This window comes from Azolla caroliniana, unplaced genomic scaffold (genome assembly GCF_043228905.1).
Source record: "Azolla caroliniana isolate FFs.n. ecotype wild unplaced genomic scaffold, voAzoCaro1.0.p SCAF_1, whole genome shotgun sequence".
In the NCBI taxonomy this organism is placed as follows: Eukaryota; Viridiplantae; Streptophyta; class Polypodiopsida; order Salviniales; family Salviniaceae; genus Azolla; species Azolla caroliniana.
In genome coordinates this window covers 34,129,427-34,156,266 of record NW_028230436.1, presented here as the reverse complement: position 1 = coordinate 34,156,266, position 26,840 = coordinate 34,129,427, and the positions used below count along the sequence as shown (strand labels likewise).

The 26,840-nt window shown below is 37.3% G+C and overlaps 5 protein-coding genes across 10 annotated transcripts; 1 reads left to right on the top strand and 4 right to left on the bottom strand.

The window, feature by feature from the left end:
* Positions 1-564: 564 nt before the first annotated feature.
* LOC147870013 (putative phospholipid hydroperoxide glutathione peroxidase) lies at positions 565-3,495 on the top strand. Of its 2 annotated transcripts, none has more exons than XM_087335904.1 (6): positions 565-676; positions 875-951; positions 2,522-2,583; positions 2,684-2,802; positions 3,047-3,217; positions 3,303-3,495. In XM_087335904.1, exons 1-6 carry the CDS (start codon positions 632-634, stop codon positions 3,324-3,326), a joined length of 498 nt encoding a protein of 165 aa, XP_087192030.1. In that variant the 5' UTR covers positions 565-631; the 3' UTR covers positions 3,327-3,495. The 2 variants fall into 2 exon arrangements, with proteins under 2 accessions (XP_087192030.1, XP_087192038.1); XM_087335912.1 differs by lacking the exon at positions 565-676 and adding an exon at positions 743-796.
* A 195-nt stretch (positions 3,496-3,690) lies between these two features.
* LOC147870012 (uncharacterized) lies at positions 3,691-6,869 on the bottom strand. 3 transcript variants are annotated; one of them, XM_087335876.1, is made up of 4 exons: positions 6,702-6,869; positions 6,113-6,240; positions 5,274-5,478; positions 3,691-4,404 (listed from the first exon to the last, which is right to left on the bottom strand). In XM_087335876.1, exons 1-4 carry the CDS (start codon positions 6,781-6,783, stop codon positions 3,887-3,889), a joined length of 933 nt encoding a protein of 310 aa, XP_087192002.1. In that variant the 5' UTR covers positions 6,784-6,869; the 3' UTR covers positions 3,691-3,886. The 3 variants fall into 3 exon arrangements, with proteins under 3 accessions (XP_087192002.1, XP_087192010.1, XP_087192019.1); XM_087335884.1 differs by having other exon boundaries at positions 5,274-5,488; positions 6,702-6,832; XM_087335893.1 differs by having other exon boundaries at positions 5,274-5,488; positions 6,113-6,223; positions 6,685-6,822.
* Positions 6,870-8,378: 1,509 nt separating this feature from the next.
* On the bottom strand, positions 8,379-15,651 carry LOC147870011 (uncharacterized). 3 transcript variants are annotated; one of them, XM_087335827.1, is made up of 16 exons: positions 15,238-15,648; positions 14,730-14,919; positions 14,489-14,561; positions 14,328-14,393; positions 14,015-14,228; positions 13,794-13,875; positions 13,627-13,699; positions 13,425-13,535; positions 13,065-13,262; positions 12,719-12,969; positions 12,094-12,615; positions 10,929-11,318; positions 10,686-10,787; positions 9,024-9,413; positions 8,762-8,887; positions 8,379-8,652 (listed from the first exon to the last, which is right to left on the bottom strand). In XM_087335827.1, exons 1-16 carry the CDS (start codon positions 15,386-15,388, stop codon positions 8,595-8,597), a joined length of 2,997 nt encoding a protein of 998 aa, XP_087191953.1. In that variant the 5' UTR covers positions 15,389-15,648; the 3' UTR covers positions 8,379-8,594. The 3 variants fall into 3 exon arrangements, with proteins under 3 accessions (XP_087191953.1, XP_087191961.1, XP_087191968.1); XM_087335835.1 differs by lacking the exon at positions 10,686-10,787 and having other exon boundaries at positions 9,024-9,102; positions 10,990-11,318; positions 15,238-15,650; XM_087335842.1 differs by lacking the exons at positions 9,024-9,413; positions 10,686-10,787 and having other exon boundaries at positions 15,238-15,651.
* Positions 15,652-21,169: 5,518 nt separating this feature from the next.
* Positions 21,170-22,021, bottom strand: LOC147870010 (uncharacterized). The gene has a single exon (XM_087335817.1). The coding sequence runs from the start codon at positions 21,973-21,975 to the stop codon at positions 21,529-21,531; it is 447 nt and encodes a 148-aa protein (XP_087191943.1). The 5' UTR covers positions 21,976-22,021; the 3' UTR covers positions 21,170-21,528.
* A 2,542-nt stretch (positions 22,022-24,563) lies between these two features.
* LOC147870009 (uncharacterized) lies at positions 24,564-25,409 on the bottom strand. The gene has a single exon (XM_087335806.1). The coding sequence runs from the start codon at positions 25,333-25,335 to the stop codon at positions 24,880-24,882; it is 456 nt and encodes a 151-aa protein (XP_087191932.1). The 5' UTR covers positions 25,336-25,409; the 3' UTR covers positions 24,564-24,879.
* Between the last annotated feature and the right edge of the window lie 1,431 nt (positions 25,410-26,840).

Below are 26,840 nucleotides of genomic sequence, written 5' to 3'. Positions count from 1 at the left end.
GAGGGGCACACAAATGTAAAAATACATACATAACATACCTATGTATGTATGATATTGACAAGCGGTTAGTCCAACTACACCCACAACCAATATAGCCAAAACTAGATCCAACATCACCCACATAATCAATATGTGTAGCCAAGCCCAAGTCCAACATTACCTAGTGCCCGCCCACATAAGGCCCAACTACAAACACCCGAGTAATCAACTGTAGCCAAACCGAGGTCCAACACCACCCAGGTCCCGCATGATCACATGCAACCTAACCCACATCTAGGTCCAACAACACCCCACACCATGAATATATGCAATCCTATCCCCAATCTAAGATTATCCATACTCTATGGATATTGAAGCCTATACATATGAGGTCCAACCTTAATATCATCAAGTATAGACACCCAACACATATCATCAATTCAGGCATCCTAACACGTATGTATGTAGATATATCTATGCATTGCTAGCAACATTCCTATATATATGTAATAATGTATATATATGTATGTATATACATATACATATGTATATGTATCATTCAATATTCACTCTTCGTCCTCTTAGTTTCCTTGCGTCTAATATCTACCCATAATTCTATCAAAATTTCAACCCCTTCTTCCTTTCCCATTCCATGGCTTCTTCCTTGCCCTCTAGCATCTATGACATCACCGTAAAAGTAAGAACAAACCTGTGCAGATCTGTGTTTTTTTGTTTTTCGTTTTTGCTGTTTCTTTGTTGTTTTCATTATTATGAGGGAATGCTTGTTGTTCTCTGTATAAATCGAAGGAAGATTCAAGTGGGTGTTCTCGGAATAGTTGGATTAACCTGTTGCAACCGGGGTTGGGTTAACCTGTTCTAATTAATGCTATGTTAGGATGCTCGAGGAAACGATGTGAATCTCGGCATTTACAGAGGCAAAGTGCTGCTTATTGTCAATGTAGCTTCTCAATGGTAAGCGCCCGAAACCCTAATTCCACGTCAAATAATGCCATAAAACCCTAATTCGCTTAACATAATGTTATGAAACCTCAATTTATGTAAAATGATCCCACGAAACCCTGATTTATGTAAGCTCCATTTGTTGGTGCGTTGTGATGGGATAGAATAATAGTTGCAATATCCATGTTTGTTTCGTGAAAGGGAGCAAATTCCAAAGGTTTTGTTTATACGCCCTTGTTAGTGAGAGAAACAGAATAAATCGACAAGTTGTTTTTAAAATGGCAAATATCAATGTTCTTTTGGGGTTTGAAAGATAGATACATTTTATTATTGTCTTCAGAGGGCAAATATGACCTATGAGACCAAATATATTACATTTTTACATAATATATGTGAAAGGGAGTTGCAGATCTCAATGTTCAAGAACTTTGAATGTTGCAATTGAGAGTACACATTGTGACTGCGAGAGAAATTTGTTCAAGGATTGGGTTTGGTGGAAGATGTGAGGGAAACATAAGTTGAATGTGATCAAAGGCAAAGCATTATATCAAAATGTGATACTTAGACTCCTGAACTTGTTTAGGGAAAAATGTGCATAATCGACTACTCTTTGCCCCAACACCCCTTCCTACATCGTAGTGAGTGTGAGCTAAGTCATATGTAAGCAATGATTTTATGCGTGCTCTTAATCCTATTGGAACACAAAATTCTGCTTTTATGTGTCTTTTGGATCTTTTTATTTGCTTGAAAAGAGTGTTGGGCAGAAACGACAACAATTAAGGGGCATTTGAGAGATAGAGAAACTGAATATGTTGGAGTTTTCCCCTGAGACTAAATTAACATATGTTTTTGAGACTAAAGAGGCTTTTTTCCAATCATTTGTATGGAGCTGTTTGAACCTATGACTGAACAGAGGAATAAATTGCACATGGCTACCTTGCCAATGTCTTTAGTCCCAACACCTGTGTGGTCAGATGCCAAAGTATCCAGGATATGTGCATGCGTGCACATGCGATCTACATGAAAAACATCACATTGAATGAAAAATGTCAGCTTCAACACTATTCTTTGTATAAAATCCCATCTTAACATGGGTTGTGTATACTTAGCTTTTGGTTCTTATATATCCATACATACTACGTCTAGCATTGATAAGATTGCAAATAGTCAACATTTTATATGTAACTGGCACTTTGGCCTTTATATAGTACCAATTAGTCCTAGGTAGATGTTCGAACAATGGCATCCAGAATGAAATGTACATTAAAGTAGCTAATCCTTTATATATCAGGTAGTGCTTGGTCTATTTTTCAAACCATTACCATAATCCACAATAGGTCAAGCTAGCTGTTTTATATGCAAACAAATTAAGGCTTGGTCTATATACATACTGCAGCTGTCCTGGGATTCATGTGTACTATAGAGTAGCTATCTCTATGGAATACCTGTTAACCCTATGTTAATGTTCAGGGTATGGCCATCCAGATTGTGGCTGATTGACAAGCATGTTTTCATTGACATGGTCGTATCATAACTGTGGATTTTCTAATGACATGTTATTGATGAGGGTCTTTTGTTTCAGTGGTTTGACTACATCCAACTACACTGAGCTTACAGAAGTCTACAACAAGTATAGAAATGAAGGTTGTTCAGTCTCTAAGAAGATGAACTACATGAACATCAAGTATTTTTTTTTTTTTTTTTTGCATTTTTCTTCTGATCATGTCTTTAGCAATGCATACAGGATTGGAGATCCTTGGATTTCCGTGCAATCAATTTGGTGGGCAGGAGCCTGGGTCAAATGAGGACATCCAAAATTTTGTGTGCACTAGGTTCAAAGCTGAGTATCCAATATTTGATAAGGTAGTTTCATGGACTTATTGGCACCCTTGAGTCTAGGATTTTGATATATAGGTTTCAGGTTTCTAATGTAAAAGCATTGTATGCAGTGTTTTTGATGTAAAAGCATAGGGGTTAGGGTTTTTGATATCAAAACATTGGATTTAGGGCTTTTGATATGAATGCACTGGATTTAGGGTTCAGGATTTTGATATAAAAGCATTGTCTCCGGGTTTTCTGATAAACAGCATTTTGTTTTTCATGATAGATCGACGTAAATGGAACCAATGCATCTCCCCTATATAAGTTTTTGAAGAATGCGAAGGGTGGAAGTATATTTGGTGATGCTATCAAGTGGAATTTTGCCAAATTTTTGGTGAATAGAGATGGGGAAGTTATTGAGCGATATGCACCAACTGTATCTCCATCCACAATCGAGGTATAAATTAATGTTCATATTTTAATTTCTGATTATAATTCAATGTTATAAACAGGTCCATGATCTATTATTTACTCAATTGCAGAAGGATATTATAAAGTACTTGTGAACTGCTCCATTGGGAAGGGAACACTTTCCAAACTTGAAGGCAAAGATCTGACAATGTTATAAAATGATGATGCCTTTGTATTATAACTCAAAATAATTCCTTGTTGCAAAATGAATAACTCAAAATAATTTCGTGCTGGAGGTTAGCTTCCTGTCTCTGTTCCAAACAAGTTGTGTTTAGTTGTTCCGATTTATAATAGACCTTTTTGAAAAAATCTGTACCTGTGTCCTCTATTCCGCACATGTGTTTAGTTATTCACATTTATAGTAGGCCTTTTTGAAAAATTCTGTGCCTGTGGTTTTTCCATGAGTTGGTAAGGGCGTAAAATGCCATATGTTACATATTTTGTGAAGTCCATGAACGTATTAGAAGATTAGTCCTAATTTAAGGAATACTTTTATATCCTCCACAACAATGTAAAGAAATTAGGATTTTCAAGAGCATTCTACATATTAAATATGCAATAAACACCTTAAGGATTTGCGTGTCAAAAGAATGAAGACAATATCCGTGGGTATTGTGAGAAATGCTCAAAATTACACTATTTTTGTGAGGTTTTTTTAGGTGCCGAGAGCAGGAGGATAGTTTCCAAAATGAGGGAAGGGGAAAGGAAAATGATGGCGAGGCAGAGGCAAGGCAATGGGGGGTGTTGGTGGGAGGACAGGGGGCTGAATGGGGTAATACTCTGAGGAGGGAGCAGGTGAGCTGAACCAGTCATCAAAATCGTTACTGGGGCTTGTAGGTGCCAGAGCAGGGAATTTGTCAATGGTAGTGACAGGTACCTGAGAGGGTGGTTGTGCACGGGGTATATATGCTCCTCTGTTACGTCCGGAAGAAGAGGGTGGAGGTGCCACCCCCCATATCAGGGGCTGTGTAATGGGGGCAGGAGCGGGGGCTAAGGATATTGGGCGGCTGGGCGGAGGGTCAGCAGTATCATTTTGTGGTGATTGTTGAGACTGTTGTTTTTTCTCAATGTTGCGACGTAGGTCTTGCTCTTGCTGTTTCTTTTGCTGCCTTGCTATCATCAGTCTGTGCATCCTCCTCTTTACAGAATCACAGAGATCCTCCAACTTGATACCTGAAGAATCAAAAAATTTCAGACGAGTGAATAAGCATGCCTCATTAAGTACATATTATCAATCTAGTTTCTTTGCTAATCAATCCTGTGGTCGATACTTGTTTTGAAATGGGTTTAGGGTTGCATAATGAAGTGGTTAATGACGTGATTAAGGCCTAATCCTATGGTCATAATAAAGCGATTCGTTGTTAACGAAGTGACAAAGGCATTCATAGTGAAAGGACAAAAGTAATGTGGTAAATTGATTACCTGGAAATGAGTTGTAATTAGTGCATAGTAGTGGGTTGAGCATTGATAAGGGCATAATAATGCAGTTAATTGGTTATTTTGACTGAGATGTGATTGGGTGTAGCTAACTGATAGTTTCATGGCGTGTCATGTTAATGGCCCATAATAAAGTGCTTAATCTGATTCCCTGCAAATGAGTATGATTGAAAAAACTGTTCATGATGTGATTAGGTCGTAGGGAAAGGCATAATAATGCGGTTATTTGTGTCTTGGAAATTATTTGTGATCATAGCATAGTTATGGGTGTAATGAATTTGGCATTGCAGGACATAAATTAGAATTTATTAAGTTGCATAATAAAGTTGGCTAATCAAATAAGTCTGAAGACTTTGCCAATGATACGGGTCATAATCTCGACTGGGCAACTTCTTAGTGCTGTAGAAAATTAATTGATTAATTGGTTTATTGAGACTCATTGATCATTTGGAGGCTGGGGTTGATTATTGGAGAACAATTATGAACATCATAAGTGATCAAGCTAGAGTCGATCCTCTATTTTGTAATGGAGAAGTCAATATTAGGGTGCAAATGGAAGGCCTAATAAATTAACTATTCTAAATTGATGGATGAGGATCAATAACCTTCTCCTTCTGCTAGCTTGGTGTAGAGATCATTGATGTTAGGGCATCGCTTGAGGCAGTCAGAGAGGCAAAGCTTCATTGTGAACTCGTGCTCATGTAGAGCGTCAGTGGAGAAGCCCACGCTCAGTCTCTGCAATCCGCATACCTTTATACACATGTTGCTCTCGATCCACTGCCTTCGCTTCTCTGCGGCCACCATTGATGTCTGCATCATACTAAAATCAATTGTTCAACATAATTACTTTGCTAATTGTGTTGTCGAGCTCACTAATAATGTATTAATCATTCACCACTCGTTATTCTTACTTGATTTCACAAATAAATAATTTTGTAATCTATTTCACTAATGATATCTTGATTAACTCATTGATTGTGAGCTTAATTGTTTGCATGATTGCTACTATTTTAATTGTTAAGGGTTATCAAACATTATTGTTTGTTAGCATAATTAATCCACATGACTAAGTATTGATAGGTAAGTAAATCAATATCATTGATTGTCAATTGATTGGTGGTGCCATTGATGGAACACCCATCATATTGATATCAATGAATGGTTTTTCAACCAGTAAAGTGAACGGTTTTCACTCTGTAATTTGTGAGTTGACCATATCCTTGGCATGTCTTTTTACGCCATAAACATTAACAAGTGGAATTAATTCATGCCTAGTTAAGGCAGTTTGCTAACAAGTGATATGATTGATGAGTTATTGACATGCATTGTAATGATTAAATAATGACTAGCATGGTTAGCCAATAATTAACACGAATTATGGATAATGAACCATAATTAGTTCCAATGATAGGTTTTTTATCAACTGATTTCTCGTTTAATTCACCTGGCATTTGTAATCAGATGCGCCATCTCGCCTCACAGTCTTCTCCAAAATGCATCGAGTTCCATTGCTTGTGACTGCAAATGCACACTTCTCAGCTTCTAGATCTTCACACTCGAACCTTGGTGTGCCTTGATCAATTCAAAATCATGGTAAATTAACAAGTGATTAGCACTAATGAATCATGATTAGAATATAAATCATAGTATGTTGACAAGCTATTAGCATTGATCCCACATGGTGGTTAGTTAATATCACGTATTAGATTAAAGCAATGTGAATGTGATTGCAATCTTCTGTAATTGAAATGTTATGTAGTACAGTTGGACAATATTAACCTCATCTTAGTTCCCCTTCAATTATCTTGTAATCAATACAAACCCACATTAATTTTGTTGTCATAAATTCAAATCCAGCATTAGGGTTGATTATTATTGACAGAAACTCTGTCAATTAGATAGTAATGATTACAGACCCAACATTAATCTCGGTGCGATTCTCACTTTAATGCAACAGAAATAACCATTAATTAGGAAGCATTAACCACGATTTGAATCGATGACCATGGTAGTTACTAGTTAGAATGAAGAACCTGAGGCCACGTTAATGGGTGCATGAATAAGGATCAGGGAGAGGATTAACGTTGAAATAGCATTATATTTGAGGGGATCCATTTGCAGTAAATTCCGTAGTAGTTGTGTCTGCGAAAGAATGAACCAGCGTGGAGAATTCACTCACTCATGGGCGAAGATCCATTTGATAGAAGTGTCAGGGGGCTTTCAAAAGGCGCATAAATCAGTACCCTTTGATATCCCGATCAATAGCGTGTCTACATATTAACACACAAGACATAATAATTTTCATCATGTTATGCTATGCATTGTATGCACTCATGGGGTTATGTTGCTGTCATTCCAAATGAGAGGGTCGATCCAAATGCCTCTATCCATTAGCAACCACGTTGGTCACACCTCATCGATCCTACCTCATCAAGTCTGTAAAACATGTAGAGACTTGTTGGTAGTACCAATACCATGATTTGTACGTATGCATGCATTCATTGTGTTGTGTTCATGTGTGAGGAGATCCAAGCGTTTTATCCATCAACAACCAGGTTGATTGTACATAGTCCCTTGCTTGATTGAGTTTGTAAAAGATGTAGAGACTCATTTGCCTTATTATTGTGCAAAAAAGAGATTTGTAACTCTAGAATGCAAGATGATAGAGTCGAAAAAGCCAATCCCAACACGCACACATTTAATGTTGACAATTCGTTCAAGTCCTATTTCATCAATGGAGAGAGAAGATCTTTCTCCGTCCATTTCTTGGGTTGACGAGATGTATACAAGTCTTTGTTTTCCGATGCTTTCACAATTACGCGTAATTTTGTGCTTGTCTCATACTATGGACAATTGAGGCAGTAATAGTCATCCACTTGATTGAAACGTGTTAGATAATTGTTAGGACCAAGGAAATTTGATGTTGGATAAATAGTTTTCTTGCAAACTAACAACACCAATTGTTATTGCAGTGATTACAATACTCATCAAAGATCTAGGCTTGCCCATTATCCCTCAGAGGAAATACATCCTAAAGTACAAAGTGAAAACAACACCTTTATACATCATATCATAGACTCCAACGAATCAAAATTTGCAAATGATTGCCATGATAGTCTACTTGGTAAAGCTCAAAATTTGCTATATTTATTTCAATGTAGGGAAAAACTCTCTAAAACCAGATTCAATGTAGGGAAAAACTATGGTTGATAACGTATTGGCCGGAGTGGGAAACAAAAGGAATCACCAAACAAAAAGGCGACGATTTGTCACCCAAAGCTCTTAATGGATCCGTAGGTAGGTTCTCTCGTATATGTTCTATTTATTGTCCGATGGATGAGATCATAGAAATTCGAAGGACATGTCTAGGATCCCACATTTTGTACGTTATGAATGTTCTCCTTTTTTTCAGATTCACACATCATCAGGTTATGAATGATATATGACATGAATTTGATTACACACAGATATTTTGATTGCTGGATTGATTACCTGCAGCAAATTTGATTTTGATTGATCAGAATACCGAAATCGAGGGACTAAACACAAATATATGGTGCTGATTTTTGTTGCATTTGCAATCAATTTTGTGCAGCCTTCGCAGCCCAAAGGTGGAACTAGTTATTGATCTCCAAATACCAATTTGTTAACGAAAATCCACATAAGAAAACAGACAGTGAAGCTTGCGAAGAATGTTGAGACAAATGGTATACAATCTTCAGATAGCATCATGCTTATTGCAAGAACACCAATAGATTAAATCAGACACTCTTCATTCAGCACAGCACAAGCCTAGAATAGAAGAGGAAGAATTTAGAGTTTTACATGTCAAACAATAGGTGTCTTCCTATGACTCATTTGCCATGGCACACCTTAGAGCAGAGCCTACAAAATACTCATCTCATGTCATGATAATTGTAATCACCTTAAGATGACAAACACTTTGAAGGGGTAGGAGGTATGGGTGGCTTCAGATCAGGAAATCTGCAAAACAAAATAAGAGTTCTCATTGCTTTCTATCAACAATATTGTTGCTACATCAGCTATACAATACAGGAGAAAAACAAGAAAGGCTTCAAATCCTGAAACTTACCCTGCATAGGGGGACAGAGGAGTAGATGATGATGAGCTTGGCAGTGCTTCCACTACCATTTTTTCAAGCTCTTGCTTGGCAGGTGGAGAAGATCTTGGTGAACTTGGGGGCTTGAGATCGGGAAACCTAAGCACAACCATTTCAAAAAAGTTGGGAATTTCTTAATCGCCCTTCAATGGAAAACAAGAAGAAAAAAGAGCATGTAAACGTGAATTCCCTTTCAGCAATCTAAAAATAATTGTTTTCTGTGGATTCTACGTACTGCGTGTAAGGTGAAAGAGGCCTTGAACATGATGGAAGTATATCAGTCACATTTTCCGAAGGTGAAGGTGCAGGTGAAGGTGCGTCTTCTTCTTTTTCTTCCTCGAGAGGTTTAGGTTTCTGCCAAGGCCAAACAAAAGAAGTTGCTGCCATTGCCTTTGCCAGCGCTTCTTCTTCCCTCGCTGCAACCTCTTTTATCAACAATTTCCTTGCTTCTAGGTCTTCTATTGATCCTGGTATGCTCTCCTTATCTTCCTTGGTGTTCTTAACTGGTGATATGAATTCATCCTTCTGTTCAGTTTGTTCTATGACTTTTGGCTCATACACCTGTTCACTTTTTGATGCAGGGGGGCTTGGTGTTGGAGGACGGGGTGGCTTCAGTCCAGGAAACCTGTGTAAGAGTAATTTTCTTTCAGTAAACGTCTTCGGAAACCATTCCAAAAATCATTAACCGAATGAGAGAATTTAGATGGATGAGACATGGAAATGAAACTCTTATAATCTACCTTTATTTTTCATAATGTAGATGTGTGTAGATGAAGATTTTAGTCTTAATCACACAGAAACAGAGAGTACTAGAGGTGTTGAGGATAAAATTGCGGACTCCCATAAAAAAGGTAGAGTTGAATGATAATGAAACTTTATACATGTCAATCTAGGATTTGAAAACTTTATCGCCCTGCCAGCTCCCATAAAAAAGATAGAGCTCAAGTATGATGATTTTGATCTAGATGTGACTCTGATTGGAAGGTATGTTCTCTGAATGACTGAGAATGTCTATGGTTCAAATCCGTATATCCCTAATGACATACGTTACCATTCTAATGTTAAATCTATAACAATAAGTATCTACCTATGGAGTTAGAGATAGTTCTAACTTATAGAGTTTTTGTTCGTGCTACAAGTTATCTTACAAAGAAGTCTGGCTAAATGAAGATTACAAACACCCGGATTAGCCATTCTTAGACAAGATTTCTATGTAGATGCGGAAGATGGATTAAATCATGGATATGCAAAATCAGGGGCAGTTATCAGTAACTAATATACAGGTGTCTGGTTTATGGCTCTTCATCCTAATATGGTATGCAGAATGCGATGTGGTGCATTGGAATTTGAACATTGAAGTGGAGGAAATAAAGAGAGGATGTAAAGGTGTTGACGATTTGGTAGAGCTGGAATATTAGAGTCCTTTATGACAATGATTTCTTGGACGATACACAGAAAGGATACTATGCCACGAGATTATGGCATTAGAGGCTTCTCTTTGCCACAAATAGTTCAAATTAGGTTATTGAGACAGTTGGCATTTGTATTATGGTCATTAGAGTGTGGGAATTTGTTTTGGCTTTCATGAGTATGCAAAGTGGTGCTCAGGATGCCTCGCCAATTGACAGTAGTACATTACATATAAAAACAGGACATGGACTGGACTGGAAGGCTTCCACCACATCAAAAAAATGCTCAATATGATGACATGGGTATGTATTCTAACATGAGATGCTCTTTGAAGGGGGTGGAGGTGTGGGTGCGTTTGGATTAGGAATCTGCAATGGAAAGAAATAGTTTTCATTGCTTTCATTGCTTTCTATCAGTAACAATGTAGACATGAGCTATATACAATCCATGAGAAAAATAAATAAATTCTGTAAGGATTAAAACATACCCTGCATATGGAGACAGAGAAGTAGATGATGATAATCTTGGCAGTGCTTCCACTACCTGTACAGCTGGAGATGGTGAACTTGGTGGCTTGAGATCTGGAAACCTAGGAACAACCATTTCAAACAAGCTGAGAATTCTTAATTGCTCTTCAATGGAAAAAAAGAAGGCCAAGTTACATAGACATGCATTGACAATCTTCTTTTCCAGCTATGTAAAAAAATTGTTTTCCGAGGATAATACATACTGTGTGTAAGGTGAAAGGGGCCTTGACCAGGATGGAAGTATATCAGTCACATTTTCCGAAGGTGAAGCTGACGGCGAAGGTGCGACTTCTTCTTTTTCTTCCTCAAGAGGTTTAGGTTTCTGCCAAGGCCAAACAAACGAAGTTGCTTCCAGTGCCTTTGCCAACGCTTCTTCTTCCCTTGTTGCAATCTCTTGTGTCAACAATTTCCTTGCTTCTATGTCTTCTATTGATCCTGTTATGATCTCCTTATCTTCCTTGGTGTTCTTAACTGGTGATATGGATTCATCCTTTTGTTCAGTTTGTTCTATGACTTTTGGCTCAGTCACCTGTTCACTTTTTGATGCAGGGGGGCTTGGTGTTGGAGGACGGGGTGGCTTCAGTCCAGGAAACCTGTGTAAGAGTAATTTTCTTTCAGTAAACATCTTGGGAAACCAAATGAGAGAATTCATTCGATTTAACAGAGAATTCATTCTTTCAGTAAACATCTTGAAAATCATTAACCGAATGAGAAAATTTTGATGGATGAGACATGAAAATGAAATTCTGATTTTTCATAATGAGGATATATGTAGATGAAGAATTTAATCTAAAACATGTAGAAAGAGAGTACTAGAGGTATAGAGGATGACATTGCAGACTCCCATAATGACGGTAGAGCTGAAACTCTATGCATGTCAATCTAGGATCTGAAAACTTTATGTCCTTGCTGGCTCCCATTAAAATGGTAGAGCTCAATGATAATGATTGTGATTTAGAAGTGACTTCGATTGCAAGGTATGCCCTTAATAGAATTTTTCTTCGCACTACAAGTTACTATACAAACAAGCCAGGAAAATTGAAGATTATACAATGCTAAACTCTCACCATTTCTGCCAGGTTTTTTTCTTGCTTGCAATTCGTCTCCTGTATGGCTTGAGCCCAGGCAACTTACATGCATCATGCAAGAATATGATGAATATGAATATGTATACATCAACAAATCTAAGATGGATTCCTTGGTTTATTTTGAACAAATTGTATTGCATACTATCTTTTGCGAACATAAACGACAGAACACTTGGCATCTCAAAGAAGAATACTATTGTTTCAAACCTATTCAGAGAAATCATTAATACCTATTATTCAAGTCAATATAAATGATTTAGACGCATGAAGTAGAGATTACCCAATATATGGTGATAGTACTGCATAAGATTGCTTCTTTGTTTGGTTATCTTTCTCTACCTTAGCAGCTTCTGCTGCCTTTTCTGCTGTGAGTGTAGCCTTCTTCTCCACTTCCTCATCTTTCTTTTTCTGATCTGCTGCTTTTTGCTCTTCTTCCTCCCTCTTAGCATTTTGCTCCTTCAAATCCCTTGCTTCAATTTCTGACTTATCTAGTTCTTCCTTTTTCCCAGTTTCCAGCCTGGCAAGTTTTGCTGCATCTTGCTTCTTTGTTTCCTCTGCTTGTTTCTTCTCTACAATCTTTGCCACTGCTAGTTTTTCAACTTGTTCCTCAGTTTCGATTGCTGATGGTTGTGAATCATTTGATCCACCGTCATCAGCAACGGTTTCAGTGCCTAGTGTTGGCAGCTTGAAGAAGGAGAATATATTTTTAGATTCTTCTTTCAACTCTTTACTACTTGAAACATTTTGCAGACTTTCAATTTTCACTGATTCCAGTATCTTTTGCTTTTCCTCATCTGAAAGTCTGCATTGAGAGGCAATGAAAGTAATATTGTGACCAAACAATCTTATGGGTGCATGCATGACGCATAAATATGAATGGGAAATATTAGCCTTAATGAACTCACACATTGCCTTTTCTAGCTGCTGCTAGAATGGCCGCCTCAAGAGCCTTAGCTTGCTTTGCAGCCAAAGCAGCAGCTTCTGCCTTTGCTCGGATATCTGCTGCTTTATCTTCCAATTCAGCTTTCTCTGCAAGTGCAGCTTTTGCCTCATTCTCCCTTTCTTTTGCGGCTTCAATCTCAACCTCATATCTTTCCCGTAATGCCTTCAACTCAAGCTTTTCGTCTTCATTCACATTGTTCAGCCTCTTACTTTCCTGAATTACAAATTAGGAAGCATTTTTTATCCTCATTCATGTGTGTGATGTTTTTGACATAGGAACATCTAAATGAGTGACACTTTAATTTTTACCTCTTTTCTATTTCTGGATATGGTGGGACGAGGCTTTTTGCTTTGAGAAATTGGAACTGTTTGTGCACCATAAGTTGGAATTTCTTCTAGTAACTCTCTGATGGGTCTCAATGGAGCTGTTGTCTCAGCAACGACTTCAACAATCTTGTCTCTTGAGATATCTGGATTCTCAACAATGCTTGCTATAAGCTCAGCCACCTGATTCAATTATCAATGGGAGCATGAGTATGAGAAACATTAATTCTGATTTGTTTATGCTTGCTAAGCGCAGCCACATGATTCAATTATCAATTGGAGCATGAGCATGAGGAACATTAATTCTGATTTGTTCATCGTGGTTTGGAGTTCAAAGTCAAGAACCTGTAGATTAGATACTTGACCACCAAACAGCTTATCAGCCTCTGCAAGAGTGAGGTTGTGAGTCTCTTTATATGAATCAGTGGGTCGCTCCATGCCACCTGGCCGAACAATCTGGATGTACAATTTTGGTATTTTGAGTTGAGATTTCAAGGTATGTGTACAATGTTGATTGAGAGAGCACATTACAATGCAGATTACTCACTGTGTATGGAAGTCCACTTTCAACCAGAGCCTTTTCAGCCTTGGCTTTCCATAGAAGAACTCCCCAAAAAAGGCTGCACCACAAATCAGTTTTTCAATGGGTTAAAAACACCAGATATTTATTGAGTGAAATTGAACATTTTGGGTTAAAGTTCAAAATGGACTAACTTCAACACCGCTGCTGGAAAGCCAAATTTTTGGGTTCCCAAAGAAGTCAATAGCACAAAATGATTTACTTCAGCTGCAGAAGCTGTACAAAGAAAACTTGTAGACCTTAAAAAGGAATTAGAATACACATGTGAAGGATATGTTAAGACAATAAAAGCCAACAAAATAAATGAATCCTAATTCGACATGCGTTATAGGGGAAAATCATGTTTCATGATTACCAGCATTTATCAAATTCTCTGTAGCTTTGTAGTCAATACGGTAAGGACCGGTAACATCAAGTATCTCTTTCTCACTTGCACCAATACAACACACTACAACACCAGCATTTCCTAAAGCAGGTGCAATGCTTTCAACCACCTCCAAATCACATTCCACTAAATCCAACTGTGGCTTCACAGATTTGGGCTTAAGAAAAGCAAAAAGCTTTGCTGGCTGCATTTATATTACAGCATGGAATGGTATTGATTTTACGCTTCCATTGAAATAAATTTGCTGCAAAGATTCAAAATACATCGAATAAGAATAAATTACCGAAAAGAGAGTGAAAGAGTTTGTTTCTTCTGGTTGTGCTTCTATAGTGGTGTTCTCCAAAACATCCTAAATAAAAGACAGAGATGAGGTTATTTGCAAATGGCCTGTTTATGTTCAAGTGAAGTACTGGAGTGTTTTAAAAATTTGGAGTGCATACTAACCTGAAACAAAGTCTCAGCTTTCTCTACATTCCTTGCACTTGCACGGACTTGGAAGCCTAACTTCAGGAGTTCTCTGAATGAGATGTGAATTGTTGATCAAAACCACTTTGTTGTGCTAGTAAGACATGCCCAAAAACAAATATTTTTCTAGTGATATAGTATTTTATATTACTGATGGGAAAACCTCAATGCCGGTGAAAAGTCACAAAATAATATCAACATTCCTACATACTTCACTTACCTTACAGTTCTTGAGCCAACCTTTCCAGTCGCTCCTGCCACAAAGACTATTTTGTTGACTTTTGGAGGCTGGCTTGTGACTTTCAACTTGTTAGTTCCTGGGAACTTAACAAACTTCTTTATTGGCCCCTCAGGTTGTGCTTCTGATTCATCTTCTTCCTCTGCAACCTTCAATGCATCTCTTGCAAAAACTACATGATCCAAGTCATGCTATTCCTTTAATATGCATACACATACACATACACATTCACACATGCATACGTTACACACATTCGCATATGCATACACACATGTACATGTACACGTACGCCTATAGCTATAGATATACCTATACCTATACCTATACCTATACCTGGCGTGGTAGAAAGACCAAGTGAAATTATAGTGTGTATCTTTATACATATAGAAATGCAAATGCATGTACTTGAATAAACATAAACATAGACATTGTGTAATGACATCCCAAGTGCGTAAATGTGTGAATTGGGATGACATTTTGTTTTATCTACCTCTTGTTTGTGGTTGAAATGCCCAGTGTAATCTAGATCGTCTCCGGAGATGAATCCTTTTCCTTCCCAATGGGTGGTTAGTATGTGTGAATGTGGTCCATGGCTGGCCAAGTGAATATAACAACTGCCCATGATTCATCACAGTTTCCATTATGTGCGCCAATGATGCTATGATCTATACTGTGGAGCTGAGAATGTTCAAATATAAAGAGGTAATAAGATGAATGTAGAGATGAAATCTGAGAGAATCATCATATCCGGTGTTAGCTAAGCCCTGTGCTGAAATGAGGTCGGATGATCCACCATAGCCAGATTGAGCTCGGATATTAAAATATCCAATCGGTGATCAAAATGAGGGCCAACTTCGGTTTGTGTTATCCTATCCATATCCATTGTTGCTCTCTGTTTTTTATTTTATGTATATTATTAACTTATTTCCATTACCAGGCTTTTGAGCAAAAGATAAACAATATTGATTTTTCTTTGATGTCAAGAGGCCTCTCCTTTTTGGATGGAGGATAAGGGTTCAATGCCTTCCTTTCCTGTTACTATCATTAATCTTCTTCTTCTTCTTGAGGGTCCGCCACGCCACACGGCCCTTCAACCACTTACAATTACTAGATATGAGGATATGGTCGTTGTGCCTGCCTTTGTCGGGGCCGGTTGGATCATACCAAAACTAAGGCTTTGATATGTATACCACTCGTATACTTTTGTGCATGCACGCGACATCATTAAGTTACATGTAGTCCCAACAAAATCATTAGCTTAAATACTCATGAGACTTGTAATCCCCAAATCTAGAAACCCACAAAGTCTTGTCCATGATCATATGTTTTGGCCTCTCTTTGCCTCAATAGTTTAATAATCATTTTTCAATTGTGATTAATTAGTTCAATAGATGCATTGATGATTTGATCCTTACATTGTTAGGATGACTATGACAAACGTGGCATTGCTAGCCCATAGCCTAGAATAACATATGACATTCTCACTTGATGGTTAGAGATAATGAGTCAAGTTCCCTTCATTTGTAAAATTACAAATTTAGACCCCACGGTGCCAAGTGATTCATTGACTTGTGTGATACAATTTTGGCTTTGTCCTACGACGTGTTTGGCTGCAACTAGCTCTTGAGCATTGACGTGTTGTCTTTATGTAAATGCGGACACATGTTTTATTAATCATGCCATGTGGGTATAATATGTTGCTCTAAAATGATTGTTAATTATCGCTGTCAAGATTGAAGTGTGCCATGTGGGCATAATATGTTGCTCTAAAATTATTGTTAATTATCACTATCAAGATTCAAGTGTGCCATGTGGACATAATATGTTGCTCTAAAATGATTGTTAATTATCATTGTCGAGATTGAATTGATTGAATTGTAAGAAGATGGTGCGTGACAATATGAGGAAGGTCACGATGACCCTAAGTTGACATACCTCGCGCGCTTTTTGGTAGGCCAAAAAGAGCCATAGTTGCATAGTATTGAATATTGCACATGTTACAATGCCCAACTCTTCATAATATTGAGCAATTGAGAAGTAGGAAGCCATATATACATATGGAAATGATTGAGATTGAAGGTCCCACTTCATGATGATGTAGATCTCTTTGAAGTAGAAGAGCTACATACATTTTTTATAACCAAAATGAAGTTGCATTTTGTGTAGATCCTAAAATCAACCAATATTTACTTATATACAAGTACATTTAATCATATCTCTAGGTTTGCCCATGTAAGTAAATAGCAAGACATTGTGGGGGTGGTGCGTTGCCTCTTATTTGCGAATGTTTTTTTTTTTTTCCAAAAAAGAATATACTCCATTAGTTAAAATATACACAAACTCGATCCCTTTCTCGGGTAGGCCGTGCCAAGACTATCCTATCCTACATAAGAGATCTCGTTGATTTATCTTACACTTTCACATATGTCTCTAACCATCCTTTCATACACTTCACCTACATTCACTATCCCACATGCCATGTCTTTCACGCCCCTCGTTCAACGAATGGGAGGGGGAAAACCATCTGGGTACTTCATACTTCCATAGTATATCCATTCCATTTGTTGTGGCCATCGGTGTAGTACGCCATCACTTTCGAAAATTCAGCCTCATTAGTTCAGCAGCATCATCAATACCATCAATCCGCACATATTGAGCTCTAAGTGTAGTTATTAATGTGTGTCAGATTAGCTTAATCGATTCAGCTGGAGGGTGTTTGTGTGCTGAAAATACCCTGATACACCTTGTTGTCCATATACACCATATAGTAATGGGGGCAAGCAACATCCAAAAATCTCCAAGTTTTTGATTCTGTGCACAAGATGTAGGTACCCTGTTGTCAGTGATCAACCGAACAATGCCATTCTCTCCTCTGTACTGAGCATCGCATGTTCTATCGTACAGAGGGTGAACGAACTAGAGGCAAGGCAAAGCAAACGTAGTGTCCTTCCCCATATAGCCACTACCTCGCGACATTCCCATAGACAATGGGAAATTCTTTCTATCTGTCCACATGCAATACATCTAGGGTCTACATTGGGGCCTTTACCCCACATCCCTACCGACAAGGCTCTATGTGCAATAAGCCATAAGCACATCATTATCTTGCAGTCATATCTGTCATGCCATATCATTTTCCAAAATTTATCTAGTCTCATTTCACTAATGCCCTCCAGTATCCAAAATTTCTTTGCCGCAATCTTGTCGTGTTCTTGTTCTAGAATAATTTGCCTCCCAATCTTCGTGTTATACCTGAAAATTTGAACAAGCTTTTCCCCATCAGTTTGTCCTTGAGTTCTCCAAAAATACATCGTTGGGTCCCATGATAGTAGATCCAAATGCCCTTCTATAGGCCAACACACGGTCGCCAGTGTGATCTCCCTTGGCTTAGGGTCAATAATCATATTCTTGCCATTTTTTGCGATTGGCCTAATCGGCCTTTCTCTTTGAAAGGTTGGTTGCTCAACTCTTACCATTCCGTGCTCTAGTTTGTAGTAGCATACCTCATTTGATTCTACTTTCATTCCCTTAATGCCAATTAAACAATTTTCAATATCTATAAGACCTGTCCACGCAATTTCAGAGGTTGTTACTTCTTCCTTTTCCAAAGTATTCCTGTAGCATGCAATGACATATGTAATTCTCTTGAGCATGCCTTTACCCCTGCTTATTCTCCATATTCTAGCCTTTTGAGTGCCCACCTCATTGGACAAAAACCTCTCCCATTCCACTAATGCATTCCCTTGGGCATTGATTAACTCAACCCATTTGAAACCGGCTTTTTGTCCTATCATCAGCCCATCCACATCTCTAATCAATGGGTTCCACACAATTGGCATGTACATCCGCCCATATGCATCATTTCTCCACCTACATGTGATCCCCTTTCTGATTTCTTGCCATGCTTTCATAATTCCAATAGCACAAAGACTCTGCATACTTCCCCAATATTTGGGTCTCATTTTTGGCACAAAGCCCCAAAATGGGTTGCTTGGCCAACGTCCTCCTTGTCTTGGCAACCACATCTTCCATCTACGTCGCCATAGAACTTTCCAAGGTGCCTCAAGAGGTTGTAGGCTCCTGACCACTAGTTTGCCTAGCAATGCCTTCGTTTGCACCACGGATCTATCAATCCCACCCCCCTTGCACTTTTCCTTTTTATAAGCGCGGTCCAAGCAACCTTTGCACAAGCTTGTTTTTCCTATGTGCCCCCCCATAAGAAATTTCTGATAATCCTTTTTATCAATTTCATCAACTTGGGCACGATTATCCAGCATGCAGCAGATAGTGGCCATTAGATGAATTATGTTTTGATGAATATTTTTATTTGCGAATGTTTTGATGAATTATGTTCACACATATAAACCTTAGTACTAATAATGTTTTTTATTTTGTATCATGACCATTATATTTTATAAGAGAATGCCACAATAAAACCTTGAGTTATTTTTAGTAAAGACAAAGGCATTGCCTACAATGTACGTGTGATGCATTATTTCCTATATTTTGTCTACTGTACTGATGAATTATGAAGTTCGAGAGCTTATAGTTACAACAATGGTTATGATAAGTTTTCATGCTATTCACCCACTCGATGAAAAATGAAGCCTAGAAAAGGAACAATAGTTCTCAAAATAGTAAATTTAGCCTTTGCAATAAGTACCTTTCAAACTCAAAGCTCTTATAACTTGTTGAAGTTATTATGCTAGTCCAACACGTTGGAGGTCTCCACTTCGAGAGGCTCAAAGTTGCACACCAACTCTTGCATTAAATCATACCTATTTGGTATTTGTAACTTTATATAACTCAGTTCATAATGAATAGATAAACTTTAACTATCCATGTTTGTAAAATATAATAGCTCATCATAAATTTGATATGAAAATCTTCAACAACTTTCAAAGTGGTTCAACACCATTTCACCAAGATTTCCAATGTTTTGTACAAGAAGTAGACATGAATGATGAAGAGGCCTTGTCAATCACCTCAAAGAATTATTGTATTTGCTAAAATTCTTTTGTGAATAGGTATTCTTTTAGGAGTACATATAATGAGGATATCTTCCTAGCAACTTTGCCTATAGCTCTCGATGAGTGAATAAATAAATAAATAAATTTGTTTTATTCATACTTCATCAATTTTGCAATGATTCCTATAGCCAAGTGGGAAAGCTTGATGAAAGAGACCTTTGTAGTTACTTTGGTGATAAAATGATGTGTTATGCTAACAATTTGGTCTTATTGTGTATTTATGGAACCCCTTTCCGTTGAACTCTTATGTTGAGTTTATTGATTTAGATAATTCTCTATTTTCTTGTAGAAATATGGGTTAGGCTCCTCTACCTTAATTATTTTTGCCGCCATTATCTTTAAGAGACAATGTTATTGTTCTAAACCCTTTTATAAATGTCAACCTCAATTTTGGAATGCCATTTGTTTTAGAGAAAATTGTTAATATCCCTAATCTACAAACTTTACAACCACACAATGAGACTGATCTTATGATGTTCCAAACCAATAAGGCTTTACCTATCTTCGATCATGTTAGTAAACCAAGTTTGTTGATTTTACTCAAATCCTCAGAACAATCCCTTTATTGATGAATTATGCAAAAGCATAAGAAAACAATGATATATACACAAGATCTTAGCCTTTCTTTTGAACTTGATACCAACTCTTGTTCATCGAATAGAGCTTCTTTAGAGTCTTTTGGGAAGGTTGGCTAGAAAAAAATAACGAAAAGGAAATATTGGAAGCTAAATAACACTTTGTTGAAAATATTAAAGACAAACAACATCAGAGAAACTAGAAAAAAGATTTACATTTGGTTGAAGGATTGTATAATTGAGATTTTCACATTATGTGTTGTACACATTATTCTTACTCAAACACTTCCAATTTAGGACCACTTATCACATTTATGACATGGATCCTTGACATATCCTCAAAAAGACATAAACAATAAATTGTTGTTGCAAGGCAAAGAGTGTGATTCCTACATAAACACTTAACGTAAAGCTAATTACATATCACAAACGTATTTAAATGCAAACATTAACAGCACGTGTCCTTCACGTATGGTCAAATGTCGGTTCTTATTAAACACATGTGCTACCATAAACTCATCATGGGCATAGTAAAGGAAATATTGAAGCCCTTACGTGAATATGTTGACACAAACGAAGACGAATACATTATTAGTCACCATCTTGAAAATGTTGATCAATAGATATAATCTCTAAAAATACACAACATGTTGTTTGAGTATTATTAGGCTCCCTTAAAAAGAGGAAACATCGACGCACATTCTGCATCCGTTGTAGGTTGAGTTACCATCTTGCCAACATATACTGATCAGTGATGATACCATGACACATACATGTCACAACACTTATTTTTACAAAAGCTCTCACAAACTACACATTGAGAAACGAAAATGGATATTTGTAGTGATAAATGAAAGATATTGCTTACTATGCAATACAAATATGGTGGAGAATGAATAACCTTTTGTAACCAAATTCACGTAATCAAGGATATTAAGTGTAGGTTTCTCTAAAGTTAAGAGAGTTTTTCAGAGAGGTTTAATAAACAAAATACATTTCGAGTTGTTCTAAATATGCCTTCAAACTTATGGGGCATTCCAATTTGGGGAGAAAGTTTGCTTAGCATAAACATGATGCAATCAAGGCACACTACAATTAATATGTATATACTTGAGAAATTAAATGATGAATGCACATATTTTTATCACGAAGAACATGATCAATAGTCAATCATGTTCACTCCCCCCTAGCAAAAGCTTTTGTGGGGAAGGTCTTTGTGATGCCACCATAGCTCCTAAACTTGAGCCGCTCCCCATCGTCCAAGACCAAGACATCACTAACGGGTGCCCACAAGAAGAGCTCCTTCGCTTTCACACCCGAGAGCCCATGAAGACGACGATGTGCGACACGCACATGTATCTCAGTGTCAAAGCTCACCATGCGTCCAATGCGACGGAAGTAATGTTGGGTCTTCTCCTTTTGTCGTATCCACAATATGCCTGACTCCTTGTTGAAGCTACAATCAAGCACATCCTCCATCGCTAGGAGGCCGCCAGGAAGGCCCATTGATTCGAGAAGATCAACAGCATTGTCGAACGAGAAATCATGACTATAGTCTTTGCCCATAAATGTTTTGGGTTTAAGTTCTCCTCCAAGCTCAAACTCACATTCCTCTAGAGCCATTCTTTCTTCCTCTAAATATATGTATCGGTAGATGTTTACTAAACAAGAGTAGGCACATGGTATTTATACCCATGAACACTTAAGGGTCGTTTTCACATTAGTAACCAAGAGTGGGTATGTGGTGGTTGGAACAATAATTATTACTTGTCATTATACCCGTAGCCAAAACATATCTTCATACTGACCTCATAAAATGACACTCATTTTTGTCCTAAAACGCGTTCATATAGTATTCAAGGAAACTTTATGTGCTATATTTCTCTCAAATAAGGTTCCCTTTATAAATGTTTGGGCCTATCAATTTTCAAATGACAAATTCCACCTTAAGCAAGGTGGGTTCTACCGTTATTCCTACACATGCTTGCAATTGATCAATGATAATATTGACGTATCAATCACCATATAATCATGTATTACATATTATATGTGGTTGCATTCACAAGGCAGTCTAGTTCTTATTTGCAAATTTGCATTGATGGAAGGGAAGAAATCATGAATGCATCACAACGTTCTATAGTAAATTGTGAAATAAATAGGCCATGCTCTTCAAATCCTTGGCTATAGAACGGAGTCGGACAGACCATTCATGTTTGAGGAAGATTTAGTACTTTGTGAATGCAAAAGCAAACCTCACTGAATGATTGGATCATTTATTTGTGACTCACATAAAATAATTTATATCATAATTAATAAAGAATTAGGTTTACAATATAAAACAACAAAAATTTAAAAATTAAACATATCATCAAATTCATAAATTCTATAAAATCAACATGACGATAAGACAATTAACAAGTTCTAATAATGAAAATTAAGTAACTTAAGTCTAAATCACATGTTTCTCATAAAACACACATGAAAACAAGACGAAGAAAAAATAGTAAAATAGAATGACCTTAAACATTTAAATAAATCGAAAACATTTTCAGTCCAAATGTTGAAGAAAATAACTATAACCTTACACATAAAATGATTGAAAAAGAACAACAAATTAGAAAAGATAAAAAAATTCAACACAAATAAAGTAACTTTATGCATAAAAAATTACACATAAACAAAAGGATATCCATTACATGTATATACCTATTAAGTGTACATTATACATAAACATAGATATAACGAGAACAAAAGAGATCAGTTAGATGAAATAACCTTATAAAAACTCATAACAATAAGCAATCAATCAATTTTCTGTTATTTATGGTCCAAACACTAAGGCGACCATTTTATCTAGATCTTTTTGTTGTGCATTTGCAAGTAAAGTTTCCCAAACAACACTATCTTGGTTCTTAGCATGAGAAAAGCATTCTTGCTTTACCATGACCAAACTTGCATAGTTTTGAGGTCTCTTTAGCTCCACAATCCTCCATTTCCATCTTTGATAACACGTGAGGTGCATAGATTTATTGTGTAGAGTTCCTAAAGAGATACTCATCAAGTATCGATTATCAATGTACAACCTTGTAAATTTGTTGATTGCTTGAATTTGTGTATGCAAATGAACAAGCATGAGGTGTATGAAGAGATACACGAAATATCATTGATGATCTTACATTAGTACGTTATGAAGACGCTCTTACATGAGCTAATCAATTGCAAACAATTTGTTCTTTCGACCATGATTTAGGACACTACATTAGCTTTACAAATTGAACCATGTTTAACAACAAATTTTGGGCTTCATTAGCGAAGAGGTTTGTACACTCAACTTTGTTTATTGATGATTCTCACGTGTCATAATACTATACTTTGACTTTCTAGAAGCAACAACTTGTTGAATGTAACTTCTCCCAATGACCCTACCCTCATCCCATAAAACTTATTTTATTATGTAAATAAAATTTGAACTAGACTTCATTATGAGAACTTACCAAGATTAAAAATTCCCATAAATTTATGATGATGATTAGAATGATATGTGAAAACATGAAAACAGACCAATCCCATAAAACAGTGACCTTTTAAACCTACTTCTTACTATGCTCAATGATGGATTTGGTGATGGTTAATGTTAGGATCAGTTGAGAGAAGGGCGAACAAGAGTATTGAGAAACAAGAGGTATACTCATAAAAGTGTAAATGTATGCAGATCAACATGTTTTCACTTAGCAACACTTTAGTATGCAAACAAAGAAAATCAATATGTCTTTGATTATCAATCGATGCATATCAGTCCTCCCTTATAATTCCACATTTCTGATGCTTGCAATGCCAAAACATTGACAAGGAAAAAACAGTAACAACAATATTCAAGGGAATTTTTCAAGATATAGTGAAGAGGAGCTCCAAATCAACCTGAGCATGGGGGTCACCACACTCTGTCTCAGCCCAATTCTTCTTGAGATGACCCTTGTTGAAGCTTCAGTGCATGGTGGAACTAACCTATACAAACATACACATGCCTTTGATCTTTGTATTTTGAATGCAACCGAAACTTTTTTGCCTTTGTTATCTCCTTCATGGTGCAGATAGGTATATGGATGCAGATGCTACATGTTAAGGAAAGCCCATGATAAAAGATTATCGAGAGATATGTCAGCCAACACTTCAAACATGTTGATCATTAACAGATGTTCATGATACTTGAATGATCTCGATATAAACTTACATTATGCAATGCATTGTTACATAGCCTTGAGAAAAGGTCAATTCTGTAAAACTACAATACCTTATAGCAAATGTTTGAATTTAATTCAAGAAACCACATACACCTACATTTCAAGTCGGGATGTCTGACAACTTCCCAGTGTTTTTATCTCCCATAACAAGGGCAATATTATATGTCCTTCTTAATGCAACCACACATTGAGCATTCTTCTTTATCCTCCTCCTTGATGTTCTAACACCAGATCTAACATTTTCATATTCATTTAGCAAGCATGCTAATGTGCATATAAAGCTACTTCACTCACCCCTAGCAAATGCATCTGCACAGAAGGTTCTCAAAATACCACCATAGGTTCGAAACTTGATCTTATCTTCGATAGCCGACACATCGAAAATAGGCGTCCAAACAAGGAACTCCTTGGCTTTCACACCTGAGATGGAGTGGAGGCGGTGGTCCCCAATTTGGGCACGTATCTCAGTGTCATAGCTGACCATGCGGCCGATGCGACGGAAGTAATGTTGGGTCTTCTTCTTCTGGCGTATCCACATTGCGCCCGATGCCTTGTCGAAGCCGCAATCGATGACATTCTCGAGGGGGAGGAGACCACCAGGGAGGCCCATGGCTTCCAGAAGATCTGCAGCGTTCCTGAAGCAAAGATCGTGGCCGTCCATGGAGATGGGCCCTGCTGGAACATCCCCTATGCTCCTCCATTTCAAGCTCTTGGCCTGCCCTTCACCATCTCCTCCTGCCATGGCTATCTATGAGCAGTGGCTTTCCCTTCCCTTTCCTTTTTCTCTTCCTCTTCCCCCTGGGAAGCAATATGTACAAGATAACAAACCTTATCAAACTCCTCTGTTTCCTCTGCACACACACAGAAACAAATATAGGTATGTATATACACATATACATACATATACATACTGTTATACATATATATACATATGAATTGTGTTGGTCTCATGTGGTGGTTACACTCTTGTAAAACACAAGATTCCCATGTTGTTCGCATAGCTCCGCTCTCGTGGGTTCTTGACTGAGGCCACATTCCGGTACATCCTCGTGGATCAGTTCTTTGCTCGATTTCCCCTTTCACGAGTCCTCCGGTTCTATGATACTCCTAGTCATGGGGTTCTTGACTTTCATTTCACTCGTCGGTTTCTCGAACCTCATATTACCAGCTTGCGACTCTCAAGAGATGTTTCGAAACTACTTTCACAGGCTACAACATCGCTCTCGTCTCTCTCCTGCTTTCTCGAGTCTAGTCTCCCTTTTTGGCAGTAAATCGTGGTTCCTCCATTCTCTCATAAGAGCTTCTCCACTTGGTCTTTTAGAGATTCTTGTCTCTTCATCGTGGTTACTTGTGGGCTATCAAGCCTCGTTTGAACCCTAATACTGTCTCTTTTGGGTGGGTCGCCTGATGGCTTTTTTCTCTATAAATCATCTTTTTTGGTTCCTCGTCCCTCATGTGAATAGCGAAATCAACTCCTTTACATCATGCACCCACAATTAAAGGGAAACTCCCCAAAGTGAACATATTCAATGTGACACCTCAAAGACGAATGCGTCATTTCATAAGTGATTGTATAAAGTTTATAACAAATAGTTTATCTATGCCATATCATATTGTTGAGACAAAAAGAAGTGAGCCTCTTCGTATGGATTTATTTTATGTAAATATCATCACTACTTTAGGAAGAAAGCTTGATTGAAATTAAAGAAACACCCAACAATACTTGTGTGTGGTATTGCGTGTGATGAATTACATAATATAAAGTAAAGTTGTTTGCGATAAATTTATGTTTACCAAACTAATAAAACTTTGGACCTTATGAAAATCATTGACTCATTTCAGTAAAGTGCTTTTGTCTAATATACATGTTTTTTCTTATCCATATGCCCAATGCACATGGATTATAAGATACTTAGTCAATTCTCATTTAAGTTCCATCTGTACGATACTCAATTCTCCATATTTTGAATCTTATTATGTGATCGAATACAAAAAATAAACTCAAGGTGTAAATGGATGTGGGGTGTCACACTAACGAGAATATGTAGGTATGCATGTGGTAGGTTTAATGAGTTGGTGTAAAGGTAAATCAATAAGTGCCAACTTTTGGGAAAGAGTTAACCATGGTTAAACATAAAAGACGGCGAGTTATTGATATCGAAGTACAGCCAAGGGACAACTCAACTCTAGTCATTAACAAAAGGGAGAGCCTTATTCTTGTGACCAATGCTGTAAATTTGGAATGAC